Source organism: Mandrillus leucophaeus, unplaced genomic scaffold (genome assembly GCF_000951045.1).
Source record: "Mandrillus leucophaeus isolate KB7577 unplaced genomic scaffold, Mleu.le_1.0 Scaffold185, whole genome shotgun sequence".
Classification (NCBI taxonomy): domain Eukaryota; kingdom Metazoa; phylum Chordata; class Mammalia; order Primates; family Cercopithecidae; genus Mandrillus; species Mandrillus leucophaeus.
The window spans coordinates 117,542-145,475 of NW_012101865.1; the positions used below are offsets into that span (position 1 = coordinate 117,542).

General features: G+C 51.1%; 2 protein-coding genes across 2 annotated transcripts in view; both read right to left on the bottom strand.

Moving 5' to 3' along the window:
• The window catches only part of TCEA3 (transcription elongation factor A (SII), 3), a 46,787-nt gene extending 34,306 nt beyond the window's left edge, over positions 1-12,481 (bottom strand). The window contains exons 1-4 of the mRNA XM_011977818.1: positions 12,273-12,481; positions 6,490-6,552; positions 5,308-5,413; positions 4,652-4,793 (exon numbers count right to left, since the gene is read on the bottom strand). Coding sequence (XP_011833208.1) covers positions 4,652-4,793; positions 5,308-5,413; positions 6,490-6,552; positions 12,273-12,341 — 380 coding nt within the window. The 5' untranslated portion in view covers positions 12,342-12,481. The remainder of the gene's footprint in view (positions 1-4,651; positions 4,794-5,307; positions 5,414-6,489; positions 6,553-12,272) is intronic.
• A 3,518-nt stretch (positions 12,482-15,999) lies between these two features.
• ASAP3 (ArfGAP with SH3 domain, ankyrin repeat and PH domain 3) overlaps positions 16,000-27,934 on the bottom strand; it is a 29,573-nt gene continuing 17,638 nt past the window's right edge. The window contains exons 10-24 of the mRNA XM_011977819.1: positions 26,663-26,732; positions 26,252-26,339; positions 24,921-24,969; positions 24,641-24,831; positions 24,422-24,555; positions 24,066-24,160; positions 23,335-23,512; positions 22,062-22,147; positions 21,783-21,898; positions 21,152-21,219; positions 20,889-21,059; positions 20,604-20,799; positions 19,216-19,438; positions 18,563-18,653; positions 16,000-17,354 (exon numbers count right to left, since the gene is read on the bottom strand). Coding sequence (XP_011833209.1) covers positions 17,280-17,354; positions 18,563-18,653; positions 19,216-19,438; positions 20,604-20,799; positions 20,889-21,059; positions 21,152-21,219; positions 21,783-21,898; positions 22,062-22,147; positions 23,335-23,512; positions 24,066-24,160; positions 24,422-24,555; positions 24,641-24,831; positions 24,921-24,969; positions 26,252-26,339; positions 26,663-26,732 — 1,831 coding nt within the window. The 3' untranslated portion in view covers positions 16,000-17,279. The remainder of the gene's footprint in view (positions 17,355-18,562; positions 18,654-19,215; positions 19,439-20,603; positions 20,800-20,888; positions 21,060-21,151; positions 21,220-21,782; positions 21,899-22,061; positions 22,148-23,334; positions 23,513-24,065; positions 24,161-24,421; positions 24,556-24,640; positions 24,832-24,920; positions 24,970-26,251; positions 26,340-26,662; positions 26,733-27,934) is intronic.

The window sequence follows — 27,934 nt, forward strand, 5'->3', positions numbered from 1 at the left end:
CTGGGCATGGTGGCAGGTACCTGTAATCCCAGCTGCTCGGGAGGCTGAGGCAGGAGAATCGCTTGAACCCAGGAGGCAGAGGTTGCAGTGAGCCGAGGTTGCACCAGTGCACTCCAGCCTGAGCAAAAAGAGTGAAATTCCGCCTCAAAAAAAAAAAAAAAAAATTTACACTCTGCCTAAAGGAATAGAAAAATTACGTATGTAGTTAGACCAGGCCTGGGAGAGGAGAAGAAGAAAAATAAAAGCTGCTTAATTTGTCTGATGTGCACAAATATTTTCCATGCTTATTCTAAGTTTCACTAATGTGGTTACAGTGTTTGTATAATGAATTATCATTAAGAAAAGTAAAAAGAAAGGAAATTAATTAACTGAGCTGAAATAGGACCCCTGACAACTGGCTTCTCCCAGCAGAATGAGGAGAAACCTCTCCATTTTCTGCTCAGCCTCAGCAACAACTTCATTTCAGAGCTCCATGGCTGTGAAAAGTGACCGGGCATAACAATTTAGTGTCCCTGAAAATGTATAGTGCACTTCAAATTTTATTAACAAAATATAAATATCAATGTGCATATGAATTTTTTTTTTTTTTTTGAGACTTCTCACCCAGGCCAGAGTGCAGTGGTGTGATCTCTGCTCACCGTAACATCCGCCTCCCAGGCTCAAGTGATCCTTCCACCTTAGCCTCCCAAGTAGCTGGGAACACAGGTGCAAGCCACCACGCCCAGCTAATTTTTCTTACTTTTAATAGAGATAGTGTTTCGCCGTTGGTCTCTAACTCTTGAGCTCAAGTGATCTACCTGCCTCCACCTCCCTAAGTGCTGGGATTACAAGCATGAGCCACCTTGCTCAGCCCATAAGTATGTTCTTTTTTTTTTAAAGACAGAATCTCGCTCTGTTGTCCAGGCTGGAGTGCAGTGGGGTGATCTTGGCTCACTGCAACCTCAGCCTCCCAAATTCAAGCGATCCTCTTGCCTCAGCCTCCCGAGTAGCTGGGATTACAGGCACCCACTACCATGCCCAGCTAATATTTGTATTTTTAGTAGAGACAGGGTTTCACCATGTTGGCCAGGCTGGTCTCGAACTCCTAACCTCAAGTGATCTGCCCGCCTTGGCCTCCCAAAGTGCTGGGATTAAGGGTGTGACCACTGAGCCTGGCCTGGCCTGTATGTTCTTAAAAAACTATAAAGATATATATCAAAATGTTAACAATGGTCATTTCTGTTATTTTCTTCTTGTGTTTGATTTTCTAAACTTTTTACACTAAACACACCTTGCTACTGAAATGAATACATTTATGTACGTGAAAAGTTTACAAAATAGTATACGAGTGTAATTCAATTTTATTAAAACAAATAGGTACTTTATACCTATTTATAGGTAGTAATGCATAGAAATAGTCTAGCAGGATGTATATATACATATATAAATTTTATATATGTATATATACACACAATTACATGTGAGTGCTTGTTTCTAGATAATAAATGATACTTTAGTTTATTTTATTTTACTTTGTTTTATTTTATTTCTTGAGACAGAGTCTCATTCTGTAACCCAGGCTGGAGTGCAGTGGCGCAATCTCAGCTCACTGAAACCTCTGCCTCCCGGGTCCCGGTTCAAACAATTATCCTGCCTCAGCCTCCCGAGTAGCTGGAATTACAGGCACGCACCACCATGCCCAGCTAATTTTTGTAGTTTTGATAGAGACGGGGTTTCACCATGTTGGCCAGGCTGGTCTTGAACTCCTGACCTCGTGATCCGCCTGCTTTAGCCTCTCAAAATGCTAGGATTACAGGGGTGAGCCACCATGCCTGGCCTTTATCTCTTTTTTTGTTTTGTTTTTGAGACGGAGTGTAGTCTTGTCGCCCAGGCTGGAGTGCAGTGGCGCAGTCTCGGCTCACGGCCACCTCTGCCTCCCCGGTTCAAGTAATTTCCTGCCTCAGTCTCCTGAGTAGCTGGGATTACGGGCACCCGCCACCAGGCCCAGCTAATTTTTGTATTTTTAGTAGAGACAGGGTTTCACTGTATTGGCCAGGCTGGTCTTGAACTCCTGATCTCATGATCCACCTGCCTCAGCATCTCAAAGTGCTGGGATTACAAGCATGAGCCACTGCGCCTGGCCTATTTTCTTATTTATTTGTATTTTTAAAACTTTCTACAATGAGCAATTAATTATCTGTATTATAAAAAACACAAAATAGCTAAACAAAAACAACTAAAATATAATTAAAGACTATTACAAATAAAACATTTTATTTTTAAGAAGAAAGAACTGAGAAAATGATGTCTGTGTTTCAGGCCATAATACTGAGTCTCAGAGATGAAGGCCATAAGTGACCAAGTTCAGCCCATAACCTGGCTTTCTGCTTTTCCATTGTTACCTCTCCTACACCTGTTGTCCTCATACAGGCCTTTAAAATAAATTCCTTTACTGTTTTGTTTCTTTTTTCTTTTTTTTAATGGAGTCTCGCTCTGTTGCTCTTAAGTGCAGTGGCGGGAGCTCAGCTCACTGCAACCTCTGCTCCCGGGTTCAAGCGATTCTCCTACCTCAGCCTCCCGAGTGGCTGGGACTATAGGCGTGCACCACCACCCCTGGTTAATTTTTGTATTTTTAGTAGAGATGGGGTTTCACCATCTTGGCCAGGCTGGCCTCAAACTCCTGATCTCACGTGATCCATCCACCTCGGCCTCCCAAAGTGCCGGGATTACAGGCATGAGCCACTGCGCCCAGCCTCTTTACTGTTCACTTAGTGGGGCTTGGGGATGGAGCAAACAAATACAAAAACTGCATATGTTCAGGCTGCCACCTTTACCTCAATGCCTACACTCCCCACGTGACAGATTAGTCCCAAATCCCATTTGGTCCGTCCCCAGTAGTTCAGCCTCTAGTCCTTCAACTTCATCTCACAAGAGCTCTCCTGCTCCTGGTCCTTCATTTGCCAAGGTTCTCATAACCACACAGGTGCTCCAGACATGGCCAGACCAGCCAGGGCATGAACGGGAGGTAATCCACAGGGCGGGCGACCATGCTGCTACAAATGGGCTGGCAATATTCAGTAAATGTTCAGTCCGTACTAGGCACTGTGGAGATGGTCAGGGACTCCCCCCAGCCACACTTCTAACCCCTTTGGGAAAAGAAAACACACTCATGTGAAAAGTTAGATGCCAGTTAGGGTTTTTCCAAGTAGGATACACTTGCAAAATAAGCAATGGAAAGGAATGGAACATAGAAAATGTGACAAAACCATCTCACAGGCATTACCTTTTAAAAAGCAGACTATTAAAATTGGGGATGACTATAGAAAACAAGTCAAAGTGAGAACAGAAAGAAAAGCCATACACCAACACATCAAGAGTGGTGATTGTCTTTGGGTGGTGGGAATGTGGGTGATTTTTTTTCTACTTTTCTAAATTTTCCTTTTTTTTTTTTTTTGACGGAGTTTCGCTCTCGTTGCCCAGGCTGGAGTGCAATGGCGCAATCTTGGCTCACTGCAACCTCCAACTTCCGGGTTCAAGTGATTCTCCTGCCTCAGCTTCCTGAGTAGCTGCGATTACAGGCATGCGCCACCACGCCCCGTTAATTTTGTATTTTTAGTAGAGATGGGGCTTCTTCATGTTGATCAGGCTGGTCTCGAACTCCCGACCTCAGGTGATCCACCCACCTTGGCCTCCCAAAGTGCTGGGATTACAGGGGTGAGATACCGTGCCCGGCCTTCCATTATTTTCTACAATAGATTTTTATCACTCTTATTTGTTTAGTTTTTAAAAGCACTATTATTGTTTTTTTGTTTCAAAAGCAGTACAGGATCATCGTGAAAAACCCCAACAATTCAGATTTAAAATTTTTATTGTATAATGCAGAAAGTAGAGATCCTTTTAATTTATAATGTGTGTCTTGGGTTTTGTTTGTTTTTGAGATAGGGTCTTGCTCTTTTGCTCAGGCTGGAGTGCAGTGGCGGCAATCTCAACTCACTGCAATCTCCATCTCCCGGGCACAAGTGATTCTCCCACCTCAGCCTTCAGAGTAGCTAGGATTACAGGTGCGCACCACCACACCTGGCTAATTTTTGTATTTTTTGTAGAGGCGGAGTTTTGCCATGTTGCCCAGGCTTGTCTCAAACTCATGGGCTCAAGTGATCCTCCTGCCTCAGCCTCCCAAAGTGCTGGGATTACAGGTGTGAGCCACCACACCAGGTGCAGTGAATCTTATAAGTGGCTATTGCCTTTGCTAGCATCTTGGAAACTTTGTCTTTGGGACTGTTACAAGATTTGGATGTGAGGTATACACCCACTGTGGTCTTGTTTCCCTGCACCCCGTCTGTTGCCTGGGTGGGCCAGAGAAGAGCTCTAGACTGCTGTGTGGTCTCCTATGGGAACTCTGTAGAGGAATGCTGGAGGCCCTCCTGCAGACACACTCTTTCCTGTCCCTGCATCCTTCTAGGCAAAGCCAATACTACTTATGGCCTATTTGGGTCTTGTGAGTCTAACGTCTGGTTGAGCCAAAGAAGACCCCCAGAGGGGGCACTGCATGAGATAATACCAATATCTTCCTCCCCAGGATGCGAGGTTTAAATGAGATAATATACACAGAGCTGCTGGCAGAGGACGTGGCAAGTGTCAGCTCCCTTGTCTCCATCCCAGAAAAGGATACCTGGTTTTGGGGTCTTCTCGTTTTTTCCTTGGTGGAGAAAGGCCTGCTTCTGGCTTCCAGTCTGAACAGTCAAGCCCTTTCTCCTTCTTCTTTGCTTTTTCTCTTTCCTTTCCTTTTTCTCCTTTTGGGGGTCCAGGGGAGTCTGAAAGCAAAAGGGTGGCATTGTCCCTCAGCTAAGCTCTGTCTCAGCAGAACCCAGCATGACTTTAGTGGGCAGGGAGCAAAGGGCAGGGACGAGGACAGCTGCACACACACTCCCAACACACACGCAAACACATTTACACACAAATGCACATACAACAGAACCATGTGTACAAATATGCATTCTCACATGGGGACATAAATACATTGGCAAACACACCTCTGCACATATTCAGATAAATGCATGTGTGTAGACATGTATTATATAGACAAATGCGTGAGAGCACAAACACAGAAGGGTTGCATGTACACAAAACTCACAAGTCTACAAATCTTGTACTTATGTACACAAACATTGGCAGTCCCCCACTAGCTACCTCCCAGATCCAGAGGCCATCTGTCACTGATTAAGTCACTCAACAGACATACACTGAGTGCCGGCTATGAGTCAGGCCCAGTCCTGTCCCAAGAGCTAGAAGAAAAACAGGACTCAAGTCAACCTTGTCCTGTCTCACCTAGCAGCCGCTTCCAGTTTTTGATGAGGACTTTGGCCAAGGACACCACCTCCTTGTCTGAGCAGTGCTTGCGGACCCCATTAACAGCAACTCCAATCCTGGTTGTCTGCAAAGTGACAGGGTTAAGGCATGATCGGGGAATGGATACACAGGAATGGCTGCCCTCATTGGCAGGTCCTGCCCCAGCTCCACCACCACCTCCCTTTCCAACCTGTATCCCCAGAGTCCTAGCCCTGACTCCTGGCTGAGGTCAGAACCCCACTACTATAACTGAGGCCCTGCTCTGCACGAGGTCGAGGGCCCAGGGCTAAGCCTGACATGGAGGATACCTGTGGCTTTGGTGAAAGGCTGCACCTAGGGTTGGGGGCGGCATTTGGCTGACTGTCAGGACCCCTCCCATTCCCAACCCTCTAGTGTCTATTTTTTTGAGATGGAGTCTTGCTGTGTTGCCCAGGCTGGAGTGCAGTGGTGCAATCTCAGTTCACTGCACTCAGTTCCCTGCACCTCCCAGGTTCAAGTGATTCTCGTGTCTCAGCCTCCCGAGTAGCTGGGGTTATAGGTGTCCATCACCGTGCCCAGCTACTTTTTGTATCTTTAGTATAAACGGGGTTTCACCATGCTGGCCAGGCTGGTCTTGAACTCCTGACCTTAGGTGATCTGCCCTCCTCGGCCTCCAAAGTGCTGGGATTACAGGCGAGAGCCACCGTGGCCAGCTCCCTCTAGTGTCTTTGAGCTCCAGTTTCAACTGAGACAGCAGCTCCAGCTATGCGACCTTGCATCTGTCTGTGCTCATTTTTCACCGCCAGGAGCTTTTGATAAATTTGGGGACTTTAAGGGCCACACAGGGATTTTAAATGGCGGACTTTTCCCTCTCCCTGGATCATTGGCCTCCTGGATCCCACAGGCCCAGGGCCTTGGGAATTGGAGTATTCAAGAAAAGCAAACCAGTCTTGCTCCAAGGCCCAGAGGTCCCTGACACCTAGAAGGTACCCTCTCTGCCCCCAAGATGCCCCTGTGTCCCCCTCAGTCGCTCCCTGGGAGGTCTGCACCTCAAGATTCCCACCCCCGCAGCCTCCCCTCAGAAATTCCTCCCAGACTCCACCTTCCCCCATTGGGGGTCTTTCCCTCACCCACCAGCTCTCCTCCCAGGCACTGCCCCAAGTCTTCCCACCCCCACCCCACCTGTAGTAGCTGGATGGACATCTGGCAGCTGTGCAGCTTCTTCAGAAGGTCCAGGGCCCCTTCCTGTGGGAGACCACAAGGTGAGGACTGGGGCCCGGGTCCTGCCCGGGCTTCTCTGACTACTGTGTGGTCTTGGTACACGGAGGAGGAGAATACAGACACGTGGCCGAAGGACAGGCAAGGGGCAGAAGGAAGGAGAGAGACGAGAAACATTCTGTCCTAGACGATGCTCTAACTTCATCCCCCGCCACCTGCTGGGTTCAAACCCTCTAAGCCAGGCTCCTGACCTCCAGCCTTTGGTTCTGCTGTGCCTCTTCCCAGGAATGTCCTCCCCTTTCCCCATCTTTCCTCCAAAATGAATTCCTTCCTGGCTTATTGTTGCTCGTGTGCCTGGAGCGTCCTCCCCTTACCTCCCCACTGTGAACTTCGCAGGCTGAGGACCGGGGCCTTTTTAAAAAACAAAACAAAACAGCTTGGTCTGCACAGTGGCTCACACCTATAATTCCAGCACTTTGGCAGGCTGAGGTGGGTGGATCACTTGAGGCCAGAAGTTCAAGACCAGCCTGGCCAACATGGTGAAGCCCCATCTCTACTAAAATACAAAAATTAACCAGGCGTGGTGGCGCATGCCCGTAACCCCAGTTACGCAGGAGGCTGAGGCAGGAAAATCGCTTGAGCCCGGGAGATGGAGGTTACAGTGAGCCAAGACGGCGCCACTGCACTCCAGCCTGGGTGACAGAGCGAGACTCCAACTTGAACAAAACAAAACAAAACAAAACAAAGAAAACAGCTTTATTGAGGTATAATTGACATACAATAACTGCATATTTTACAGCGTAAAATTTGATGAGTTTCAACATACCTGTACACCCATGGAATCCTCACCATAATCAAGATAAAAGCACAGCCACCAACCCCAAAAGCTTCTTCCTGTTCTCTTTCTAATCCATCTCTCTCCATCCCCAATCCTAAACAACCACAATTCTGCCTTCTGTTACTATGGGTGACCTTGTATCTTTAAGGATTTTATATAGAGTATGTAGGGCAAAACCCCTTTTTTATCTGGCTTATTTGGGCATAATTATTTCTGAGACTCATCCATGTTGTCTCGTGGATCAGTAGTTCATTTTTATTGCTGAGTGGTTTTCCACTGTATGTATTGTACCACAGTTTGTTTGTTTGTTTGTTTGTTTGTTTTGAGACAAGATCTCACCCTGTTGTCCAGGCTGGAGCGCAGTGGCACAATCACTGCAGCTTTGACTTTTCAGGCTCGAGTGATCCTCCCACCTCAGCCTCCCGAATAACTGGGACCACAGGTATGAACCACCACATCTGGCTAATTGTTTGTATTGTTTTGTAGAGATGGGGTTTTGCCATGTCACCCAAGCTGGTCTCAAACTTCTGGTCTCAAGTGACCCTCCTGCCTTGGCCTCCCCAAGTGCTGGGATTACAGGCGTGAGCCACCACGCTCAGTCTACCACAATGTTTTAAATTCATTCACTGGTTGATGGGACTTATGGATAGGTTCCAGTTTGGGGCTGCTAAAAATAAAGCTTCTAGGTACGTTCATTTCTTTTTTTTTTTGAGACGGAGTCTCGCTCTGTCGCCCAGGCTGGAGTGCAGTGGCCGGATCTCAGCTCACTGCAAGCTCCGCCTCCCGGGTTCACGCCATTCTCCTGCCTCAGCCTCCCGAGTAGCTGGGACCACAGGCGCCCACCACATCGCCCGGCTAGTTTTTTGTATTTTTTAGTAGAGACGGGGTTTCACCGTGTTAGCCAGGATGGTCTCGATCTCCTGACCTCGTGATCCACCCGTCTCGGCCTCCCAAAGTGCTGGAATTACAGGCTTCAGCCACCGCGCCCGGCCAGGTACGTTCATTTCAAGTCTTTGTGTGGACAGATACTTTGACTTCTCTCAGGTAAAGAGAACCGTTCTAATCTCTGAGACCTTAGGGCTCAGCAGAGAGCCCAGTGCTTCCTGAGTGGATGAACTTGAGCAGGATTAAAGCAGAAAGAAGGCGGGTGGGAGAAAAATAAGGTTTAGGTTTGAAAATCTGTGAGCTGCCAGGCCCTGGACACCCTCTGACCCATTTCAGCCTTCTCCTTTCCCCCAACCCCTTCCTAGAAGCCATACCTGCCTGCTGTCCTGAGATCAGTTCCCTGGGGAGCACCAGCTGACTGTGTCCTGTATGTTCCTATCCTTGGCCCACACTTCATGGTTCCAGCTGCCAATCCCCACCCTGCCAGGACCTGGACCATGTCCCAAGAGCTGCCCTCTGTCAGTCCTTAGCCTCCCTGAGAACTTGGGTTCGCGGTATGTTTTCAGAGGCGTGACCTGCAGATGTGTGTGCATGTGAACTTGGGGGTGCACAACTCCAAGTGTAACATTAATTAAAGGCTTGCTATGTACTGGGTACTCTTCTAAGTATTTTACCTGCATTATCTCATTTAAGTTTCACAATGACCCTATCGGGTGGGTCCTGCGTATTAGTCCCATTTTTACAGAATTATTATCCCATGTTCACCAAGGAGCAATCCAAGAAACAGAGAGGTTAAGTAATTTTCTCAAGGTCACATGCTTTATAAGGAGCCAAGCAGGGATTCAAACTCAGGCCTTTTGGGCTCTAACTACTATACAAATTGTGTTAGCGTAGGCATAGATCTGTCTACACATACACAATCATGGAATATCAACATGGGTAAGTGCAGTGGTGTGCTGGCCAACGTTTAACAACCAGTTCTCAAGGGGGGAAAAAAAAACAACTGACCTATAGTGTTTGCCAATTTCTGTGGTGTAAACACTCATCCCATGGCCAATTTCAAGCTACTGACATGCTGTCACTGAACTGAAGGAAGTTTTGGGAGGAGATGTACAGTACTCTAGATGTACATTCTATAGCATTTCCATCGTACAGATAACAATAGAAGTAAATTACCTCTGACCATACATGACAGTACAATGTAGTAAAATAATCAGGAAGTGATTATTCTGGAGGATTCATTACCTTTGTTTTTAATATAATTTATTTAATTGTAAGCAGATAATGTAATTTTTTTAAACAATTGCTGTGTTTAACCACCAGGTTGCAAAATTCCTGAAAATGCAACAATCAGTGTTAAGCCAGTTCCAGCTCCCCACTGGGTATATGCCTTGTGTGTCACGGTTGTATAACTGGGTCATATTGGAGAAGAACAGCCATGAGCCTGGATTGTAGCTGGGTTCACAAAGCCTTGTGCAAATGTTGCTGGGTGTATCTCTCTGAATACACATATGGGTTCTGCAGCCAGCAGTATCTCTGGTCTAAGTGTGGAGCTGTGAATATGCAGCTCTAGGCACAGCTGTATCTATTTGTCTTTGTGGGATGATGCCTGTGTTATAACATCTGAATGTATAAATGTGGCTGTTTGCTAGTCTGTAGCATTGCATGTCTGGGTGTAGCTGTGCTGCGTGCGCACGTGTATGGCTGTCTTTGTGTATCATTCTGTAACTCTAATGGTCAATGTGGGTCATATGGATCAGGATGCTTGTCATGTTGGTGTCAGTAGCCATGTCTCATATGCAGTTAGGTTCAGTTGCTTGTTTAACTGCTGTGTTGTAGCCGCACATTATAGCTATGTGTGTGTGTGTGTGTGTAGCTGTGACCGTAGGCACTTTGTTGTATGTTTGAAGTTGCTTCTGTTAGTGCATGCTCAGAGGATGTGACAAAGCCCTAAGTGGCTGAGACTTCAGCAATTGGCAGTAAACCCCAGGCCTGAGCTGCAACGTGGAGGATCCGTCTTATTACAGGAAGTATGTCCTCCTCTGCCTAACCACCGCTGGGCGGGTCCACTTTCACTCCTAGAGCAGGCCCCACCTTTCTCGGCCAGACGCCCAGAGCTCCGTGCCCACCCAGATGCTGCCAAGAGTCCAGGCGCAGACGTGGCTGTAAACTGGCTCCACGCTGCAGGGACCCTGCGGCCAGACTTGCATCTTTTCTGGGGACAGCTCTGGGCACTTCCACAGGAATCCATCTCCAAAAGACACCATTTCCTCTTCCCACTTCACAGAAGAGGAAACTTGAGGCCCAGAGAGGGAAGGTTGAGTGGCTTTTGCCTAGGGTCATAAAAGGAGTGAGGGGGAGCCCATGGCAGGTTCCTTCATCTTCAGCCAGAGCTCTACCCCAAGCAGGCTGCTTGTCCCTGGGTCTTTAGGCGTCCCCACCCTACCCCTCTTACCCAGAGGCCCAGAATTTCTTTCCTGGCCCAAACTTGGGGGTCAGTAAGGAGCTGGGCTGGGATAACCTCTCTATTTGAACTAGAATTTGGCTCAGAATCCCTGGCTGGGCTCCGCCAACCCCAGCTGAGAAAATGCCCCCCATGACTTGAGGTTCAGTTGCACTGAGTGTTGTGGAGGAGTCTGGAATAGGGAGCGCGTAGAGGTTGGGAGTGTCGGGTGAGAAGCTCCCAGCACTCTGCAGGTTTGTGCTGTACCTTTTTGTGTTGGACCTGGCTGCCTAGAAGCAGATCTTGTTCGCCAGCTCTTACCAAGCACCGGTCTGAGTCCTACTAAGGGGTTTACATCTCTGTCTCATCTCTCCAATCCTCATCGCTGCCAGCAGAGACAAGAATCCAGTGACATCCCTTCTCTAGAGGCAGATAATCTCATCTCTTTCTTACAGATGGAGAAACTGAGGCTCTGGCCTTTATATAGACACCACCTCAGGACTGCCCAGTGTCCATCCTCCAGCGACCCTTCCCTGGGCCTTGGCTACTCTTCCTGGCTCTAAAACTTCCCTTAGGGTCTCTTCCTTTCCCAGGCTCTTAGGTCCTGGCAGTGCAGGTGGCTGCAGCACATGGCTACCGATGGTGGGAGGAAGAGGACCCAGGGACAGGGTGGGGAGGTGGGATGGTCATGCTCACCAGGCTCCCTTTCTTCCCTCCCAGGGCGAGCCCAGGCCCTCCAGGACCCAAGGCCAAATTTGCTCTGGCCAGGCGACCAGTCGGCCGCCAACCCCAGGCAAAGATCACGGGGAAGATCAAACATTAACTTCCAGTTGGATCTGCGCTCTGGCCAGGACCCTCCGGTAGGGCTGTCAGCCCTGCTCCCAACCTCCCGCCGAGCCCGCTCCTCCCTCCGCCCTCGCCCTTGCTGCACAGGCCTCCAGCCCGGCCCCCTTCCCCCGCCCCGCGGGCCCCCGCACCTGTTCGGCCCCCGCCCGTCCGGGCCGCACCCCAAGGCCAAGGAAAGGGAAAGTTGCCAAAAGAACCGCTCCTGACGCCCCAAGCTGTGGGGTCGCACGATCCACGGCCTCTTACTTCTCTCCCGCAGACCCACTCCGGGGTGCAGGGATGCAGCTCAGTACCCCCGTCAGTCCAAGTTTCTCTGCCACTTCTCGGGCCACCAGGATTTGCCCCCAGCCCCGCCCCCGCCATCGCCGCCACTCCCCGGGCTTTGCACACGCCAAGTCCTGGGACTCCCAAAGTCCTTTCCCACTTCCAGCTCTCTTCGCCCGCTTTCCTGGGCCCCGCATTAGCTGCCCAGGGTGAACCCTACACGTCCAAAGGGACGTGCACAAGTCGCGCCTCTGGGACCCGCAAGATCCCCCTGGCGTCCTGGGCCACGCACACACCCACCTCGAGGTGCTCAGCAAGGGTCCCTAAGGGGCCTTGGGCCCTGCACCAGCCGCTCCTCCCTCGGGTCCTGGAGTCCCGTACGCGCCCCGCCAGTACGTCCCCACCCCGGAATCCGGGGCTCGCCCGCGCCTCCCGGGGGCGGGGGCCGTGGCCCAAACTCTGCAGCCTCACCGTGTTCTTCCTGGCCACCATCTTCTCCAGCTTTTTGGCGATCCTCAGCAGCTCCTCTTCCTGGCCCATGTTGGCCCGCGACGCCTGGCGGGGCGAGGGGCGCAGGGGCAGCAGTCGGGCCTCGGGTGCAGGAGGCGCGAAGGCGGAGGGCGCGCAACCCGAGCGGGCCCCAAACACACACGACACACACGCCCGGCGGGGGCGGGGCTCTCCCCACCCCCACCCCCCACCGCCCGCCTTCCAACTGTGCGGGGGAGGGGTGGCGGGCACTAAATATAGACTTCAAGGACTTGCCAGGGCACTGATTGCCCGCGCCGGCCGGTCGGGCCTCAGGGGAGGAACGAGGCTGAGAGGGGGGACCCTCCACCTCCGGCGCTTCCAGGGGCGCCGGGGGACCGAAGGGAGATTTGGGAAGGAGGGTTCTCTGGCAAGTTAGGAGGCTGTGACCTGGCCACAGGCGGCGGTCGCAGGGGCGCCCGAGGGTGTCCCAGGGGCCCCGGGAAGCGTTCTGGGCTCCCGGGTCTCTGCACCGTTGCATCTCAAAACGGGAGGACTCAGTTCCGCGCCTATGCCCAAGTGGAGGCAACTGGGTGCGCTCGAATCCCGTGTGTGTGTGTGTGTGTGTGTGTGTGTGTGTGTGTGTGTGTGTGTGTAGATCACTAAATCCAGCTCTGCTTTAACCTGCACTCACTCCATCCTGCACACGGCCTGTGCATGCCACGTGTATCCAGGCTCCTGTTTGCCTCTGTGTTACCTAAAACTTAGTTTGCTGGCTATTTTGTTAGTAAGGCTTTGCATTTTGAACAAGCTCCTAGGTGCTGGGGTTGCTGCTGGTCCCAGAACTACACTCTTGAGTAGTGAGAGCTTGTGGGGGAGATTATTTTTATTTTTTTGAGACAGGGTCTCCCTCTGTTGCTGAGGCCAGAGTGCAGTGGAGCAATCACGCTCACTGCCTCGACCTCCCCGGCTCAAGTGATCCTTTCTGCCTCAGCCTCCTGAGTAGCAAGGACTACAGGCGGGACTCATATATCATGCCCAGCTAATTTTTAAAATTTTTTTGTAAAGAGTGAGTCTTGCTATGTTGCCCAGGCTGGTCTGAAACTCCTGGTCTCAAGGGATCCTCCTGCCTCAGCCTCCCAAAGCTGTGATTACAGACAAGATTCATTCTTACGTGCACCAAATTTTGAGAAATACTGATCCAGGTGCAAGGCTGCCAGGTCAGGCCAGTGCCCCCTCAGTGGGGTTGGGTTTAGAAGGGTCATCTTGGTGGAGTGGTGGAAACACAACTGTGTCTACCTTCCCCAGCCATGCACAGATCTGCCTTCCCATGGAATGATCTCCAGTGATCTCCAAGTATCTCCCACAGATCCAGTTCTCTTGCTAAATGAGTTTAATGGACAGAAAATGATCTTCCTGTGACGGGAGTGGGGCTCAGGAACCTGGAGGGAAGGCATGAAAAGTGGTCCACAGGGTGTGCAGGTTGCGACTGCGGGAGCTGGGGTTGGGGTGTCGAGTGAAATCTCCCCATTTTCCTGACCGAATGCCATTTCAGCTTGGGTCGCAGAGGCAGCTTGGTGTGAACACCTATCTTCTAATTGCTTTGTGACTGGGATCAAGGGAGGACAGAGTGGGTTTTTTCATCCATTCAACAAATACATATTGAGTGTCCAAGCAATGAACAAGACAGACCTGGTCCCAGAAAGCTTGAGAGTCAGTCTATGGGCAAGAGAAACCTTAAACAAAAACAGACACGGTCAATTAATGTATTTATCATAGCTGGGGTGAAGGGCAGGAAGCAGTGAAGGACCTTAAGGACACATTTGAGGGGACCTGCACTATTTAGGGTGTCATCTTCTCTGAAGAAACGAAGTTTAAACTTTGGGCTGAAGCACACAGCGGCCATGGAGGGGAGGAGGCAGAGTGTTCACGGAAGAAAGGAAGAGGCATTCAACATATATTTATGGAGCACCTAATATGTGCCAGGCATTTCTTGTTCTGGATACCCAGAGAGGAGCAAAACAGTCCTCTTCTCTTGGAGTGAGTTCCAAATGTGCAAAGCTTAGGGATGGGAGGGTGCCTGGCCTGCCTGACAGTGTTGGAGGAACTGAAAATTTGGCATGGCTGCAGCACAGAGGTGAGGAGTGTGGGGGAGAGGCAGTGGGTGGGACCTGAGCATGCAGTGCTGCCAGTCACATTTGGGAGGTTAGACTCTAATGGTTTGGGATTTTGGGAGGCCTTTTGGCCAATCCCAGCCAAGCCCTTCTGGGTTGAAGCGATTCAACCTCAGCAGCCTGAGGCTACTTAGGATTGCCTTAAAAAAAAAAAAACAGCCAGGAGTGGTGACTCATGCCTGTAATCCTAGCACTTTGGGAGGCCAAGGCAGGAGGACTGTTTGAAGCCAGGAGTTCAAGACTAGTCTGGGCAACAGAGAGAGACCTCGTCTCTACAAATTATTTTAAAAAGCCAGGCATGGTGGCATGGGCCTATAGTCCCAGCTACTCAGAAGGCTGAGGGAGGAGGACTGCTTGAGCCCAGGAGTTCAAGGTTACAGTGAGCTCTGATTGTGCCACTGTACTCCAGTGTGGGAGACAGAGCCATTAAAAAAAAAAAAAGAAAAGAAAAGAAAAAGAAAAAAAAAAGAATTTTTCTCAAACTTCTACCCAGTCCCCACCCTAAGCTGTGTGACCTGAGCATGGTGCGCTGCCGGTCACCTAGAACATCCACGTATGAAGGACCCTAAGAAAACATGGAGTCCAACCTCTTTATTGTATAGATGGGAAGACTGAGGCCTAAAGAGGGTGATGATCCTCTCAGGGTTGGACCCTGTTGATATCATCATATCCCCTCTGCCTACTTATCCACCCTGCAGGTCACTGGAAGATAATTCCTGGACACACCTTGGACAGCTCCCCACATTTCTCTGATTAGGAGCTTTGGGGTGATAGGAAATTGATGCCCTCAGAAAGGATACCCCCAACCAGCAAGAAACCGGAGTTGGTGGAAAACATCCAGTTTCTTTACTCTCAATGGGACAATGCGAAGGCATGTTGTAGTCAATACTGTTTCTCACAGGTCCTCAACAAGATTTAGAGACAGAGACTCGCTCTGTTGCTCAGGCTGGAGTGCAGTAGCGCCATCATGGCTCACTGCAGCCTTGAACTCCTGGGCTCAAGCAATTCTCCCACCCGAATAGCTGGACTATAGGTTCTCACCGCCACACCCAGCTCTTTATTGCTCTTTGACTTTCTGTTTCACTTCTCTATTCCCTCATTATGCTTCCTGGGATCATTTCACAGATAAGCTACTTACTCCCAAATCCTTGTCTCAGGGGCAATCAGCAGAGACAGTGGCAGAGGACTACGGGAGAGCTAGAATTTCAGGTCTCCAGACTCCCAGTCCAGTGTTCTTTCCAGGGTTTCTCAACCTTGGCATTATTAACATTTTGGACTGAATACTGCATTGCTATGGAGGGTTGACCTGTGCACCATAGGATGATTAGGAGCATCCCTGACCTTTGTCCACTAAATGCCACTAGCACCCTCCAGTTGGGAACAGTCAAAACTGTTTTCTGCTTTATCAGAAGTTCCCTGGGGCAAAACACTGTGGTTGCAAACCACTATTCCACATCAGGCCATCTCCTTTGCCAGGTCCAGAGAAAGAATTTCAAGCCCCAAGATTCCGTTCCCCTCCCTGTTGCTCTTTAGATCACATAAATGAAACCACTGGAAACTGACCCCCCAATCCTTTATTAGAGATGAGTGAAATAACAAATCTGAGATGAATGAAACCAGACACTGGGGACTCAAAAGACAACCCTGGTCCTGTGGGAACCACAGACTGGTCAGGTCTCCAGGGGAAACAGCACAGCCTCCACAGCCAGGCAGCAGTGTTGGCCATTGGTGCTCTCTGGTCTCCCCTGCTTGGCTTGGCCCGTTCCTGCCAGGGCATAGCACCCAGCAACTGGCAAGTTGAGATGTTAGCAGCTGATGATGGCTTAGGTGTATCTGCTTTCTCATTGGGGCTGAGCAATGATAGAATTTCTAGTGCTGCGAAGCAGAACCCTTAAGTCTCTGCCCTCCCATTTCTATTACTCTCCCTTATTTCTTTGCCTCTCCATTCCCTCAGACTAAAAGGCTCCTGAGTTGACCAAGAGAAAGAGAAGAGAAGTGGGCATCTATCAACCCAGACCATTTCTTTCCTTCCTGCTAAATCAAGGACACAGGCAAATGTGGGTGCATTCGACTCTACTACTTGGCTGGGGAATGTAGGAGAGTGCCTAGGGAAGGCTGTGCTGTCCCTCAAAAGGGGTGATATTCAGAATATTTTTATTTAACAGCCAGTATAGCATGCATGTTGACAGCCAGAATGGATGTGGTCTATAGACAACTGCAATGGTCACACAGGTATAAACCCGCTGAGTCCAGAGTCATGCCCTGGAATCTGACCCTGCCTATTCCCAAGCCCAACCCTTAAGACCAGCTTTCCACCAAAGGACCACCCCTGCAGGGCCCCTGTCTTACTCGTGTGGCATCTGAAGTGACTAACACAGGTCCAGACATAGAGCTGGAATTTAGTAAAGGAATACTAGACTAATAAACGGCTGGCTGAGAAGACAGTCCCTACTTGGCAGGGTCCCTGATCTGGAAGTCAGTGATGGAGGGCTCTCCTGCCCTTGTGAAGCCCCCAGACAGATGGGGGAAATAGAGTCTCGATCTGATGAGGGACTGAGAGTTCTGTAACTGAAGCCAGCTCAGGAGCACTCAGATCCAGCCACAGGGCTCCCAGGCCCCTAGCGGGTAATGAGATAGAAAAGAACTGCCATCAGCCCTAACAGGGAAAGGCCATGTGTCCTTGGTAGGGACATGGCCCATGGCAGGAAGAAGGCCAGTCACAGAGGTACAAGTGACAGAGAGAGTGAGATCCAAGAGAACAAACGTCTCAGCTCCCCAGTTTTGTGAGCGCTGAACGTTGGGGCCCAGAATGGGACATGAGGGGGCCAGCAAGGAGCTAGTCTTGCAAAAGTTGCACAGAACTTGCTGGGAGACTCCCAGTCCTTGAGCCATCTCCTTCAGTGACGCCAACCTGCAGAAAGAAGGATGAAACTGACACTTTCAAAGCACCTGTAACACACCAGGTGTTCACCTCACTCAGTTTCACATCTGTCCTATTGTGGATAGATTATTCTCACTTTACAAAGAAACTGAGGCTTGATGAAGTAAAGCCACTTGTCCAAAGTCTCCTTACTCTAAAGCTCAAGCTCTTGCTATCATACACACCACAATCACAGGCATCAATTAAATGCCATCTGATGGATACTTGGTTTTCAGGGCAATAGTGGAACCAGGATGTGGACATAGATTTGTGTCTCGTGCCTAACTCTGGTGGATTAAAGATGATGATTCCCCGGACAGAACCAGCTTCTGCCCCTGCCATTCTGACTCCCAACATAACCAATGCCATTCTGAGGAATTCCCAGAGGAACAAGGGACAGAAGAGGCTTCCTTCCCAACACAACTGGCTCTGATCTGTGCCCACTCCTAGGTTCAATTAATATATGCCATTGTTGGAGACTTGGTGATTCAGCAGGGAGAAGCTGCATTAAGGATGACAGCTCTTGCCCTGTCCCTGTCACATCCCTCTATGCCTGGGATCTGAAAGTCCCTGTGGATTCCAGGAGACTAATGAACAAGGGGAAAGTTAGGCAAACAAGGGCTGGTACACGGCCACCTAATCCTGCCTCTTCTGCAGGGAAGTGATGCCTTCTCTGAGCAACTGGCCTGGCTAACACAACTTCCCTCATCCTCCCCCGGGGAAAAGCCAGAGCTTGGGCCTCATCACCACTGGCATCCGTCAAGGCCTGGGTTCTCCTCAGCTTCACCCAGCCCTGGGCTAGAGCAGGGAAAGAGGAGCACCAGGACAGGGACTGGCCAAACCGCGGCCACCTAGGCACCAGGACAGGGACTGGTCAAACCGCATCTGACTGGGCACCAGCACAAGAACTGGCCAAACCTTGCCCACCGGACACCAGGACAGGGACTGGTCAAACCATGGCCGCCTGGGTACCAGGAGAGGGACTGGCCAAACCATGGCCGCCTGGGCACCAGGAGAGGGACTGGCCAAACCGTGGCCACCTGGGCACTAGGACAGGGACTGTCCAAACTGTGGCTGCCTGGGTCCATTTGTACCCCAATCATGGGGAGGTCTCCCACCCCAATACACTTACTCTTGACTAACTCTGCCTCTCAGGCACCCTGCCACCGCCCCTCGAACCATGGTCCCAGAGTTCCTACCGGCATGTTCCTTCTGGGCAGAGGCTGCCTGGCTGAGGGACCATCTTCCAGGCTCCGCGCCCCCCGCCGATAGGAGCGAGTGCTCTCAGAGCTGGAAGGCAGGGAAAGGCCAATGTGACCCTTGTGTCCAGAGAGCCCCTCAGAGTGGGGAGAAAGGGCTCAGGAACAGAGTCAGTCTGGGGGCTTAGGATGGGTGGGTAGAGTCCACAAGGTCCCCAGACCAGGTCCATCACAGGCCCAAGAAGGCTGGAACTGACCTCCAGAAGACTCTGGGGATATCCCCGGTCTACTTCTCCCCAAACTCCAGACTGAATAGGTTTGCAAGGAAGGGAGAAGACTGGATCCTGGGTTGGAGGTGGGGACAGAGTGAAGAGCCCACTGAGAGCCTCTAGAATAAGCCACACAGAGGGCTAAGCCTCCTTTACTCCAACATCAGCAGGCAGGATCCCTGGCTCCTCCTCAGCTCTCCATGCAGGATTTGGGAGCAAGTGTGTGAAGGGGGAAGGGGTCCCAGGGTCCAACATTTCTGCATAAGTGATGGACCCAGAGATGGAGTGTGACCCAGGCAGGTACTGTTTAGAGGTGTGGAAATCAATGGATGCTCAGAGAAGTCAGGGGATTTGCCCTGGTCGCAGAGCTGAGCCCTCACCAACCTGAACCTGACGGGGAGGTACATCTCCAAAGGGGTGGTCCCGGATGTCAGGCTCGGTCTGGAGGTGCCTGGGGGTTCTCGGAGGCCCTCTTCAGAGTTGGGTGGGGCTTGGCTGGGACCCCCAGTTTCCACGGGGCTCATGAGGCTGGAGGAGGAGGCTGGACTGCCCAGGTTCTCAGGGGTCTCAGGGGCCTCTGAACTCAGGCTGGAGACTTCAGAATGATCTGGAATCAGAAATGACAAAGCTTTTCTTTATCAGTTGCTCTGTGCCCAACCTCAAAGCAGTCTCTGGCCTCTAGGATCTTTTTTCTTTTTCTTTTTCTTTTTTTTTTTTTTTGAGACAGAGTCTCACTCTGTCACCCAGGCTGGAGTGCAGTGGCACGATCTTCGCTCACTGCAACCTCCGCCTCCTAGGTTCAAGAGATTCTCCTGCCTCAGCCTCCACAGTAGTTGGGATTACAGGTGCATGCCACCATGCCTGGCTAATTTTTGCATTTTTAGTAGAGATGGGGTTTCACCATGTTGGCCAGGCTGGTCTCAAAATCCTTACCTGAGGTGATCCGCCTGTCTCAGCCTCCCAAAGTGCTGGGATTACAGGTGTGAGCCACCGCGTCTGGGCTAGGATCTCTTCTGGTTCTCTGCCAATAGTCCATTCCCCATCTACCTGTCCGGTATTCTCCTTCAACTGATGAAGCCTTTGTTCACGGTGGCCAGGACCATGCTGACTCACTTTTTTGCTTGTGCTCACACCCCATCCCAGTTTGGATTCTCCTGCCCATCCCTCAGGTTCACTCAGATGCTATCCCCACCAGGAAGCCTTCCTAAACCAACCCCCAGTCCCAGCAGGACATGCTCCCTCCCCAACCGCCCTGACCTCCCAGAACAAGTCTGTTCATTCATTCAACTAATAGTTCTTGAGAACAGCCAGGCTCTGCACTAGGCGCTGGAAAAACAGTATTCAACATAACACTCGAAGTCCTTGTCCTTTTGGGATTCACATTCTATATCACACTGTGCCTTGTATTATAATGAATTGCATTCCAGTTTTTATCTCCCCTACTAGACTGTGTCTTGGTAGCCCTCAAAGGACTCAGGATGAAGGAGATGCTCAATAAACTCTTTTCTCTCTTGTTAAGTGGAGCATTGAGGAATTTGGAATAAGATGGGCTGATATTTGAATCCTACATCAGAGACTTATTACCTGTGAGATCTTAAACATGTGACTTAACACCTCTGTTCTTTTATCTGTAAGGGGAAGATGAGAACCCCTATCTGGGAGGTCATCATAAGGATGCTATGGACTAACATATGCACTCAGCTCAGTGCCCCGGCATATACAGGCCCTCTGTGAATGGCATGGTGAGCATTTATCTGGGCATCCAACTGTACCTCCACTGGCACGTCTTGCACACCCTTGGACTACGGTCCGAGAAGAGTTTTTGACTGGCAAGGGTGGGGGACAGTCCTCACTCTCGCCCTGAGGGGTGGCTGCTCCCAGGCTGGTGACAGTCTCATAGGTCTTGTTGCTGATGTCCAGCCTTCCACTGGCCCAGTGGGCCTGGACCGGGAGCTTCAGCAAGCAGCGCTGCCAGGACAAAAGAGTGAGGATGAGGGCAGCCTGGTTCCTCTGGTGTAGCCCTGTCCCCCCACCTCACCGCCCCCGCCAACACACACCCAGCCCAATCTGGCTCTTTCCTTCTGCCATCCAGAGGTCTGAGGGACAGGGCTGGGACCCACCTTCTCTTCCTCATCCTCCTCACTGTCAAAGCCAGGCTCTGTGGAAATTACCCAGGAGTAGTCCACATGTAGAGGGAAGGCAAGGGTCCCCGCCTGAGCCTGCTCCAGCTGCCAAACACAAAGGCTTGGCAGTTCAGAGGGTTGGGGGCTCAGCAGGGAGAGAGAAAGGGTCGGGGCCCCCTGCCTCCCCGAGACCTCACCAGCTCCTCACACTCCTTGTGGTGCTTCTTCCTGGCTATGTCCAGAGCTGTCTCGCCTGCTTCGTTTACTGTGAGGGGGGAAAGTCAGGGGTCATGGTCATGGTCATGGTCATGGTCAAAGAAACATTACAGTTTAGAGATGAGGACGGGCCTCTGTAATCAGAATGTCTGGGTTTGAATCCTGGCTCTGCCATGTTCTGGCTATGTGACCACAGGGCAAGTTGTATAACCTTTTGGGACAAAATTGTTTATGATGAGTATTTGGAACTACCTGATGAAGTGGTTATGAGGATTCGTTTAATTAACACATGTAAAGCACTTGCCCCATTGCCAGGCATATGTTACACAATAAATATTAGCTATTACAATCATTATTATTCAGATCCAGCTAATATTTATTTGCCTAAGTACTTCCAGAAATATTTTCTTTTCTCTTTAGCAGTCCTGCTAGGTCAGTGGTATTATTCCCATTTTACAGATGAGGAAGCTGAAATTTAAGAGATGAATGACAAACCCCTAAGATCACAGATGTGGTCAGAAGTAAGCCAGGATTAGAGCCCGAGACCATCGGAAGTCCACACAAGGGGCAGTCAGGAATAGGAGTCTGACGGAGGAGGTATTCAAACCCCACCTGTGCCAACCAAAGCTCTCCCCTTCAGCAGCAGCTTGAGGCAGTCGGGCTGGTTGTAGAGTGCTGTGTAGTGCAGAGCCGTGTTCCCGTCAGCAGCCTTGGCATCCAGGTGACCACTGGGGAGAGGAGGGTTCAGGGAGAAAGGAAGGGGAACAGATCAATGAAGGGATCAAAGTCAGGGGAAAAAGTGGGAGGGGAAAGGAGGGAAGACAGTGGGAGAACAGGAAGGAAAGGAGCAGGAGTGTGAGGAGCCAGAGAGACAGGCAGGGAGGCTCTCACCCATTCTGGATGATGAAATCCACCAGAGGCAGGGAGGCCTGGCTGGCAACTTTGATAGCCAAGTGCAGGGCGAGCTCTTCAGGTGCCTGAAAACACATCCACTCCTGAGTTTCCCCCTAGTGCACCTGCCTCCAACCCAGTATTTCCCTCTTGCACTCTTGCTACCCTCTTATCCTCCCATAGGAAGCTGCCAGAACCCTGGAGAGATGAGACTGCAAGGGCAGAGCCTCATGTTTGGCAGGAAGGTGAAGGGCCATTCTCTCAATGTTCCCTTTCATGGCTCTTCCTCCTCTGCCCCCAACAGGTGTTACCCAAACTTCTTTCTCGGCTCTGGGCTCCTCTCCCTGATTGTACTTCCCCACCAAGACCTCAGCAACCTCACGTTTTCAACTATCACACACGTATAGGCTGTTCCAAATTCTTACCTCACCTAAGTGCTGCACTGCTCATTGGCTAGCCCACCAAGATATCAGACAGACAGTTCAAAGACACCCGTTTTTAGTTTTTCTGAGATAGGGTCTCGCTTTGTCACCCAAGCTGGAGGGCAGTGGCGCAGTCACAGCTCTCTGTAGCCTCAACCTCCTGGGCTCAAGTCACCCTCCCACCTCAGCCTTCTGAGTAGCTGGGACCACAGATGTGTGCCACCATACCCAGCTAAATGTTAGTTGTTGTTGTTGTAGAGATGGGGGTTTCCTTATTTTGCCCAAGCTGATTCTGAACTCCTGGGCTCAAGTGATCCTTTCACTTTGGCTTCCCAAAGTGTTGGGATTACAGTGCGTGAGCCATCGCACCCAGCCAACATCCAATTTTTGATGTCCAATCAGTCAGCAACTCCTGTTGATTTACTTTTTCAAATGTCTCTGATATCCTTTCCCCATGCTCATGTGTTTGTTCTTGGAATAGCCAAAGCAATGTGGTCTTCCTGGCTCTAAACTGACCTGCCCTTACATTTCAGGGCTACTTAGGTGAAAGAAAAAGATATGAACATTTATTGCATACCCATTGTACACTAAGCCCTTTATATACATGACTTAATTCTCACTTCATCACCATGGGTGCTATTATTAACCCCTTTTATAGATGAGGAAATGAGACTCAGAGAAGTAACCTGCACTAGATCACACAGTTAGGAAAAAACAGCAAGGATTCCCACCCAGGTCTGCTTGACTGAAGCTGTGCTCCTTCCCACTTACCACTCTGATGGGTGAGATTTGAGCAGATGTCAGAGTGTGAGGCAGGTGGGTTATAAGTGGCCCTTGGAGGGGGTTCTCACCTGTGCATCAGGCCCTGGCAGCGGCTGTCCAAAGTCTTGCCCATTGGCAAAGGCCTCCAGTACTGACAGGAGGTCCCTGTTGCAAATGGCTGTCCAGAGTCTCCGAGGCTCAGGTGTGCAACGGTGTGCAAACCTGTGCTCCACATACTTGGCCACGATGTAGTCCCTGCGGGTGCCCCTACCAAAGACAACCACAGGATCTCAGAGCATGGACCGTGTCTGTCCAGCTGATCCCTGGGGCCCTCCCACAGGAGATACAGCTCTCCTTTTCTCCAGAACCATGTCCTGAAGATGTCCAGATCTGAGGCTCCCCTTCCCCAGCTCCTCAGGCTTTTTTTTTTTTTTTTTTTTTGAGACAGAGTCTCACTCTATCACCCAGGCTGGAGTGCAGTGGCGAAATCTCGGCTCACTGCAACCTCTGCCTCCAGGGTTCAAGCAATTCTCGTGCCTAGGCCTCCTGAGTAGGTGGAACTACAGGCATGCGCCAACACGCCCGGCTAATTTTTGTATTTTGAGTACTGGCGGGGTTTTGCCATGTTAGCCGGGCTGGTCTTGAACGCCTGACCTCAAGTGATCCGCCCGCCTTGGCCTCCCAAAGTGTTAGGATTACAGGCGTGAGTCACTGCGCCCAGCCTCCCCAGACTTCTGATCTAAGACCTTTCTGCGACCCTGGGAGCTGCGGAGGCAGAATCCCGTAGGCAGGACGCCCCTCTCTCTGAGAATCCCCTTACATGTCACTTTCAGGTGAGGGTTTAGGGCCGCCATGTGAGGGTAGCTGGGCCTCCATGACCTCATTGAAGCTCGTGTTTCCCATGTTCAAGGCCAGCTGGAGTCGTGGGAAAACAGGGGTGGGGCAGAGTAAGACCGGGTGGTTAGGCCTGCACGGGGTGGAGCTCCGAGCCCCCAGAGTCCCGCCCCTCGGGCGCCCTCCCGGTTCAGGCCCCGCCCCTGAACACCAGCTACCTGGCTTGTCCCAGCCCACCTTGGCCAGGTCCCACCCACAACCTGCAAGTCTCGCCACGCCACTGGATGAAACTACACCCCTATCTCCGCGTCTGGCCCCTTCCGGGCCCCGCCCCGCCCTCACCAACAACTCCGAGGGGCCCAGCAGGTCCAAGGTGAGTGACTGCATGCGCGAGAAGCGCACGCCCAGTTTGCGGTGGACGCCCGAGCACTGGATGCAGGTGAGCACGCCCAGGTTGGTGCTGAGCCACGTGGGGTCTGCAGAGGAAAGCAGCTGGAGCCTGGAGGTGCAGCACCTCCCCTCTACTTCCCCCTCCCTCCAGCCCGGGCCCCGAGGCTTGACCTGCAGCCCCGCAGTCGCAGCACTGGCTATTCCCAGGCCTGCTCTTCACCTCCGCGATGAGCAGCTTTGTGAGGTCATGGGGCTCCCCGTCATGCCCGGCAGCCCCCCAGGACCCCAGGCCACCGCTGGGCTCCCCAAGGAAGGCGCTGCTCAGGGCTTCGTCCTTGCTGTTCTGCAGCACTGACACCCACCTGCGGAGATTGAGCGGGGTGGGACGGGGATGTCAGGCGGGAAGAGATAGGGCTGCCGCCCCCACCCACAAGGCTGGCCAGGCACTCACGCCTCACACTCGTGCTCGTCCTCTGCCTGGAAGTGGTACGTCCGGTTGTCTGTCGGGAGAGAAGGGGGCTTCTGGCCCACAGAAATGCTGCTGGCCTTCCCGAAGCCCAGGGAGCCCCCGCCAAAAGCCGCTGGGCCACATGGAGATGTGTCCCTGCCAAGTTGGACTCTCAAGCTAGGAGTGGGAAGGGAGCAGAATGACAGTGGCCAACAGCAGGGGCAGTTTCTCAGAAGTGGCCTCCGAAGTAGGATCCCAACAAAGCTCTCTCTGCGTGAAGCCCTGGTTCCAGGCTCAGATGAGGTCTCCCAGGGCATAGAACCCCAGAGAACCCAGCTCAGAGGCAGGGCATCCTCTGAACCAACTGTCACCATCCCACTGGGCTCCTCCTGGTCTCCTCCGGGGCGACCAGGCTACCTGTCTGATCTCCCTGCTTCCCATTTCCTCTTTTCTCCAGCCTGTACCAGCTCCCAACTGTTGTGCCCAAGGCTCTGCTGTAACTACACCACTGCCCTACTGCCCTGCTCCAAGATCTCCCATGGCTCCGTATTGCCAGGAAATAAGGTCCAAACTTTTAAGAGGGATTTCCAGGCCTCATCTCTCACTCTGCTACATGAACCCTCCACTCTGGCCAAACTGGCCGGCCCCACTCTCCTGCTTCCATGCCTTTCATCATGCTAATCCTGTCTCCTCAAAAGCCCCCACCCCACAAACTCTTCATTCTACATGTCCTTCAAGGCTAAATTCAAATACTCTCTCCTCCAAGAGCCTTTCCTGGTTCCCCACAGCAGTGCAGGCCTTCCTGCTCCCTAATCTCCTATGGGGCTATATCTGCACCCATCTTCTGGACAGCCCCCTCATCTTACAGTCCTGGGTACCCACCCCACACCCCTGCCAGAGAGCTTCCTGAGGACAAGATCTAGGTCTTTCTCAGCCTGTGTCTGCTCTCACACAAAGCCTGCACCAAAGGCTCCAAAGAACGAAAAGTGGAAAATGTAAAGAAACAATAATTTCATCTCCTTCAGCTCTGGGTATTTGGGGAAAAAAGGTACAATATTTTTATAAAAAGAAATGATTTAAAAACCCAGATGACCCAAATCCACTCAAATATACTCTATATAAAATAGTCCCATTTATTATGGAAAGTGGGTGCATTTTGACGTTTAATGTGATGTGGGTGTTCTGGACCTAAGGATTCTTATGCCTGCAGTAGCAGCTCTTCAATACCATGTGTGGAACTGGACACAGACCCCTCACTGAAGTCCCCTGGGAGCTGATAGGTGTCTTAGAGAAGCCCTGGGCAGCTGTAGGGGAGAGGCACAGAGACCACTCACGGGTCACCAGGTCGAAGCACTTTTTCTCCTCGGGGTTTGGCCTCACTTGGCACGTCAGCAGGGTCAGCTTCACTGGGGGCCGGTTTATCTGTGGGAATTTGGGGGTGGAGGATGTATGCATTACCTCTGGCCCTCCCCACTCTTTAGGCCTCCATTTTCCACTCTGTTAAATGGGCATAATCATCCTGTTCCATTTGTGTTTCTCTTCACCCAGCAGCACCTCAAGGATGTCGTGTGTAGACTAAGACTAGATTGGGGCCTTTGGGTCCCATCTGTCCTCCCACAAGGGTCTCCAGCTCCCTGGACCTAGGTTTGCGGGTCAGTCTTGGAGGGAGGGCTTGACATTGTTTGCTCAGAACACCAGAAGAGGGTCCATCGTGCCCTGAGACACCCACCACCTCTAGGCCTCACCGTGCTGTGTGAGATGGTCAGGCAGCCATACTTGACTCCACACTTCCTTTTCTGCCAGACTCTTCGAATTCTAAGGCCCAGAGGGATAGAAGGACAGTGACCCAAGACTCACACCTAATTCCCTGGTGTCAGAGAACAGAGATTTGCCCCCACCTGTATGATCTCTAGCCACATCCCTTTACCTCTTTCTTCTCCTAACCCTACACCTCCCCACAACCCCCGACTCTCTGGGGCTCCCTTCTGATGGAGGAGACACAGTTCTGCTCTTAGGAAGATCCCAGTTTGATGGAGAAACACAGCCTCACTCCCTGGGAATCCTTATTCTAAGGAGATGATGTGACTTTGGCTCTCTGAGAGCTTCTAGTCTGATGGGGGAGACACAGCTTATATCATTAGGGAGCTCCTAGCCTGAGAAGCACAGGCTCTTGACAACAACAAACAAATTATGGTTCAACTAAGCAAGATCAATATTAATACCCCAAAAATAAAATTAGCAAGTCCATGATCCAAAACTAAACACTTCTCTTGTAACAGGTAAATATTCATTGGTTTCTTCTTCAAGATTATTCTTCTCTGATTAAACTGATTGGTAGGTAGAAACATAAATATATCCCACAGGGGCCTTTGCATTTCACAGCAGTTTGTTTTTGTTTTGTTTGTTTGTTTTTGAGACAGGGTCTTGCTCTGTTGCCCAGGCTGGAGTGCAGTGGCATGATCTCGGCTCATTGCAACCTCCACCTCCTGGGTTCAAGCGATTCTCCTGCCTCAGCCTCCCAAGCAGCTAGGACTACAGGCTCATGCCACCACACCCGGCTAAGTTTTTGTATTTTTAGTAGAGATGGGGTTTCACTATGTTGGGCAGGCTGGTCTTGAACTCCTGACCTCAAGTGATCCACCTGCCTTGGCCTCCCAAAGTGCTGGGATTACAGGTGTGAGCCACCGTGCCTGGCCCACAGACTGATTTTTTTTTTTTTTTTTTTTTTTTAAACTAGGGAGCAAGGCACAGCCAATAGTTTCATTTCTAGGCATATTCAGTATATTGTAGACGTTAAGAATGAGGTCATAGGCTGGGCACAATGGCTCACGCCAGTAATCCCAACACTTTGGGAGGCTGAGGCAGGCAGATCAAGAGGTCAGCAGATCGAGACCATCCTGGCTAACATGGTGAAACCCTGTCTCTACTAAAAATATAAAAAAATAGCTGGGTGTGGTGGTGGGCGCCTGTAGTCCCAGCTACTCAGGAGGCTGAGGCAGGAGAATCGCTTGAACCCG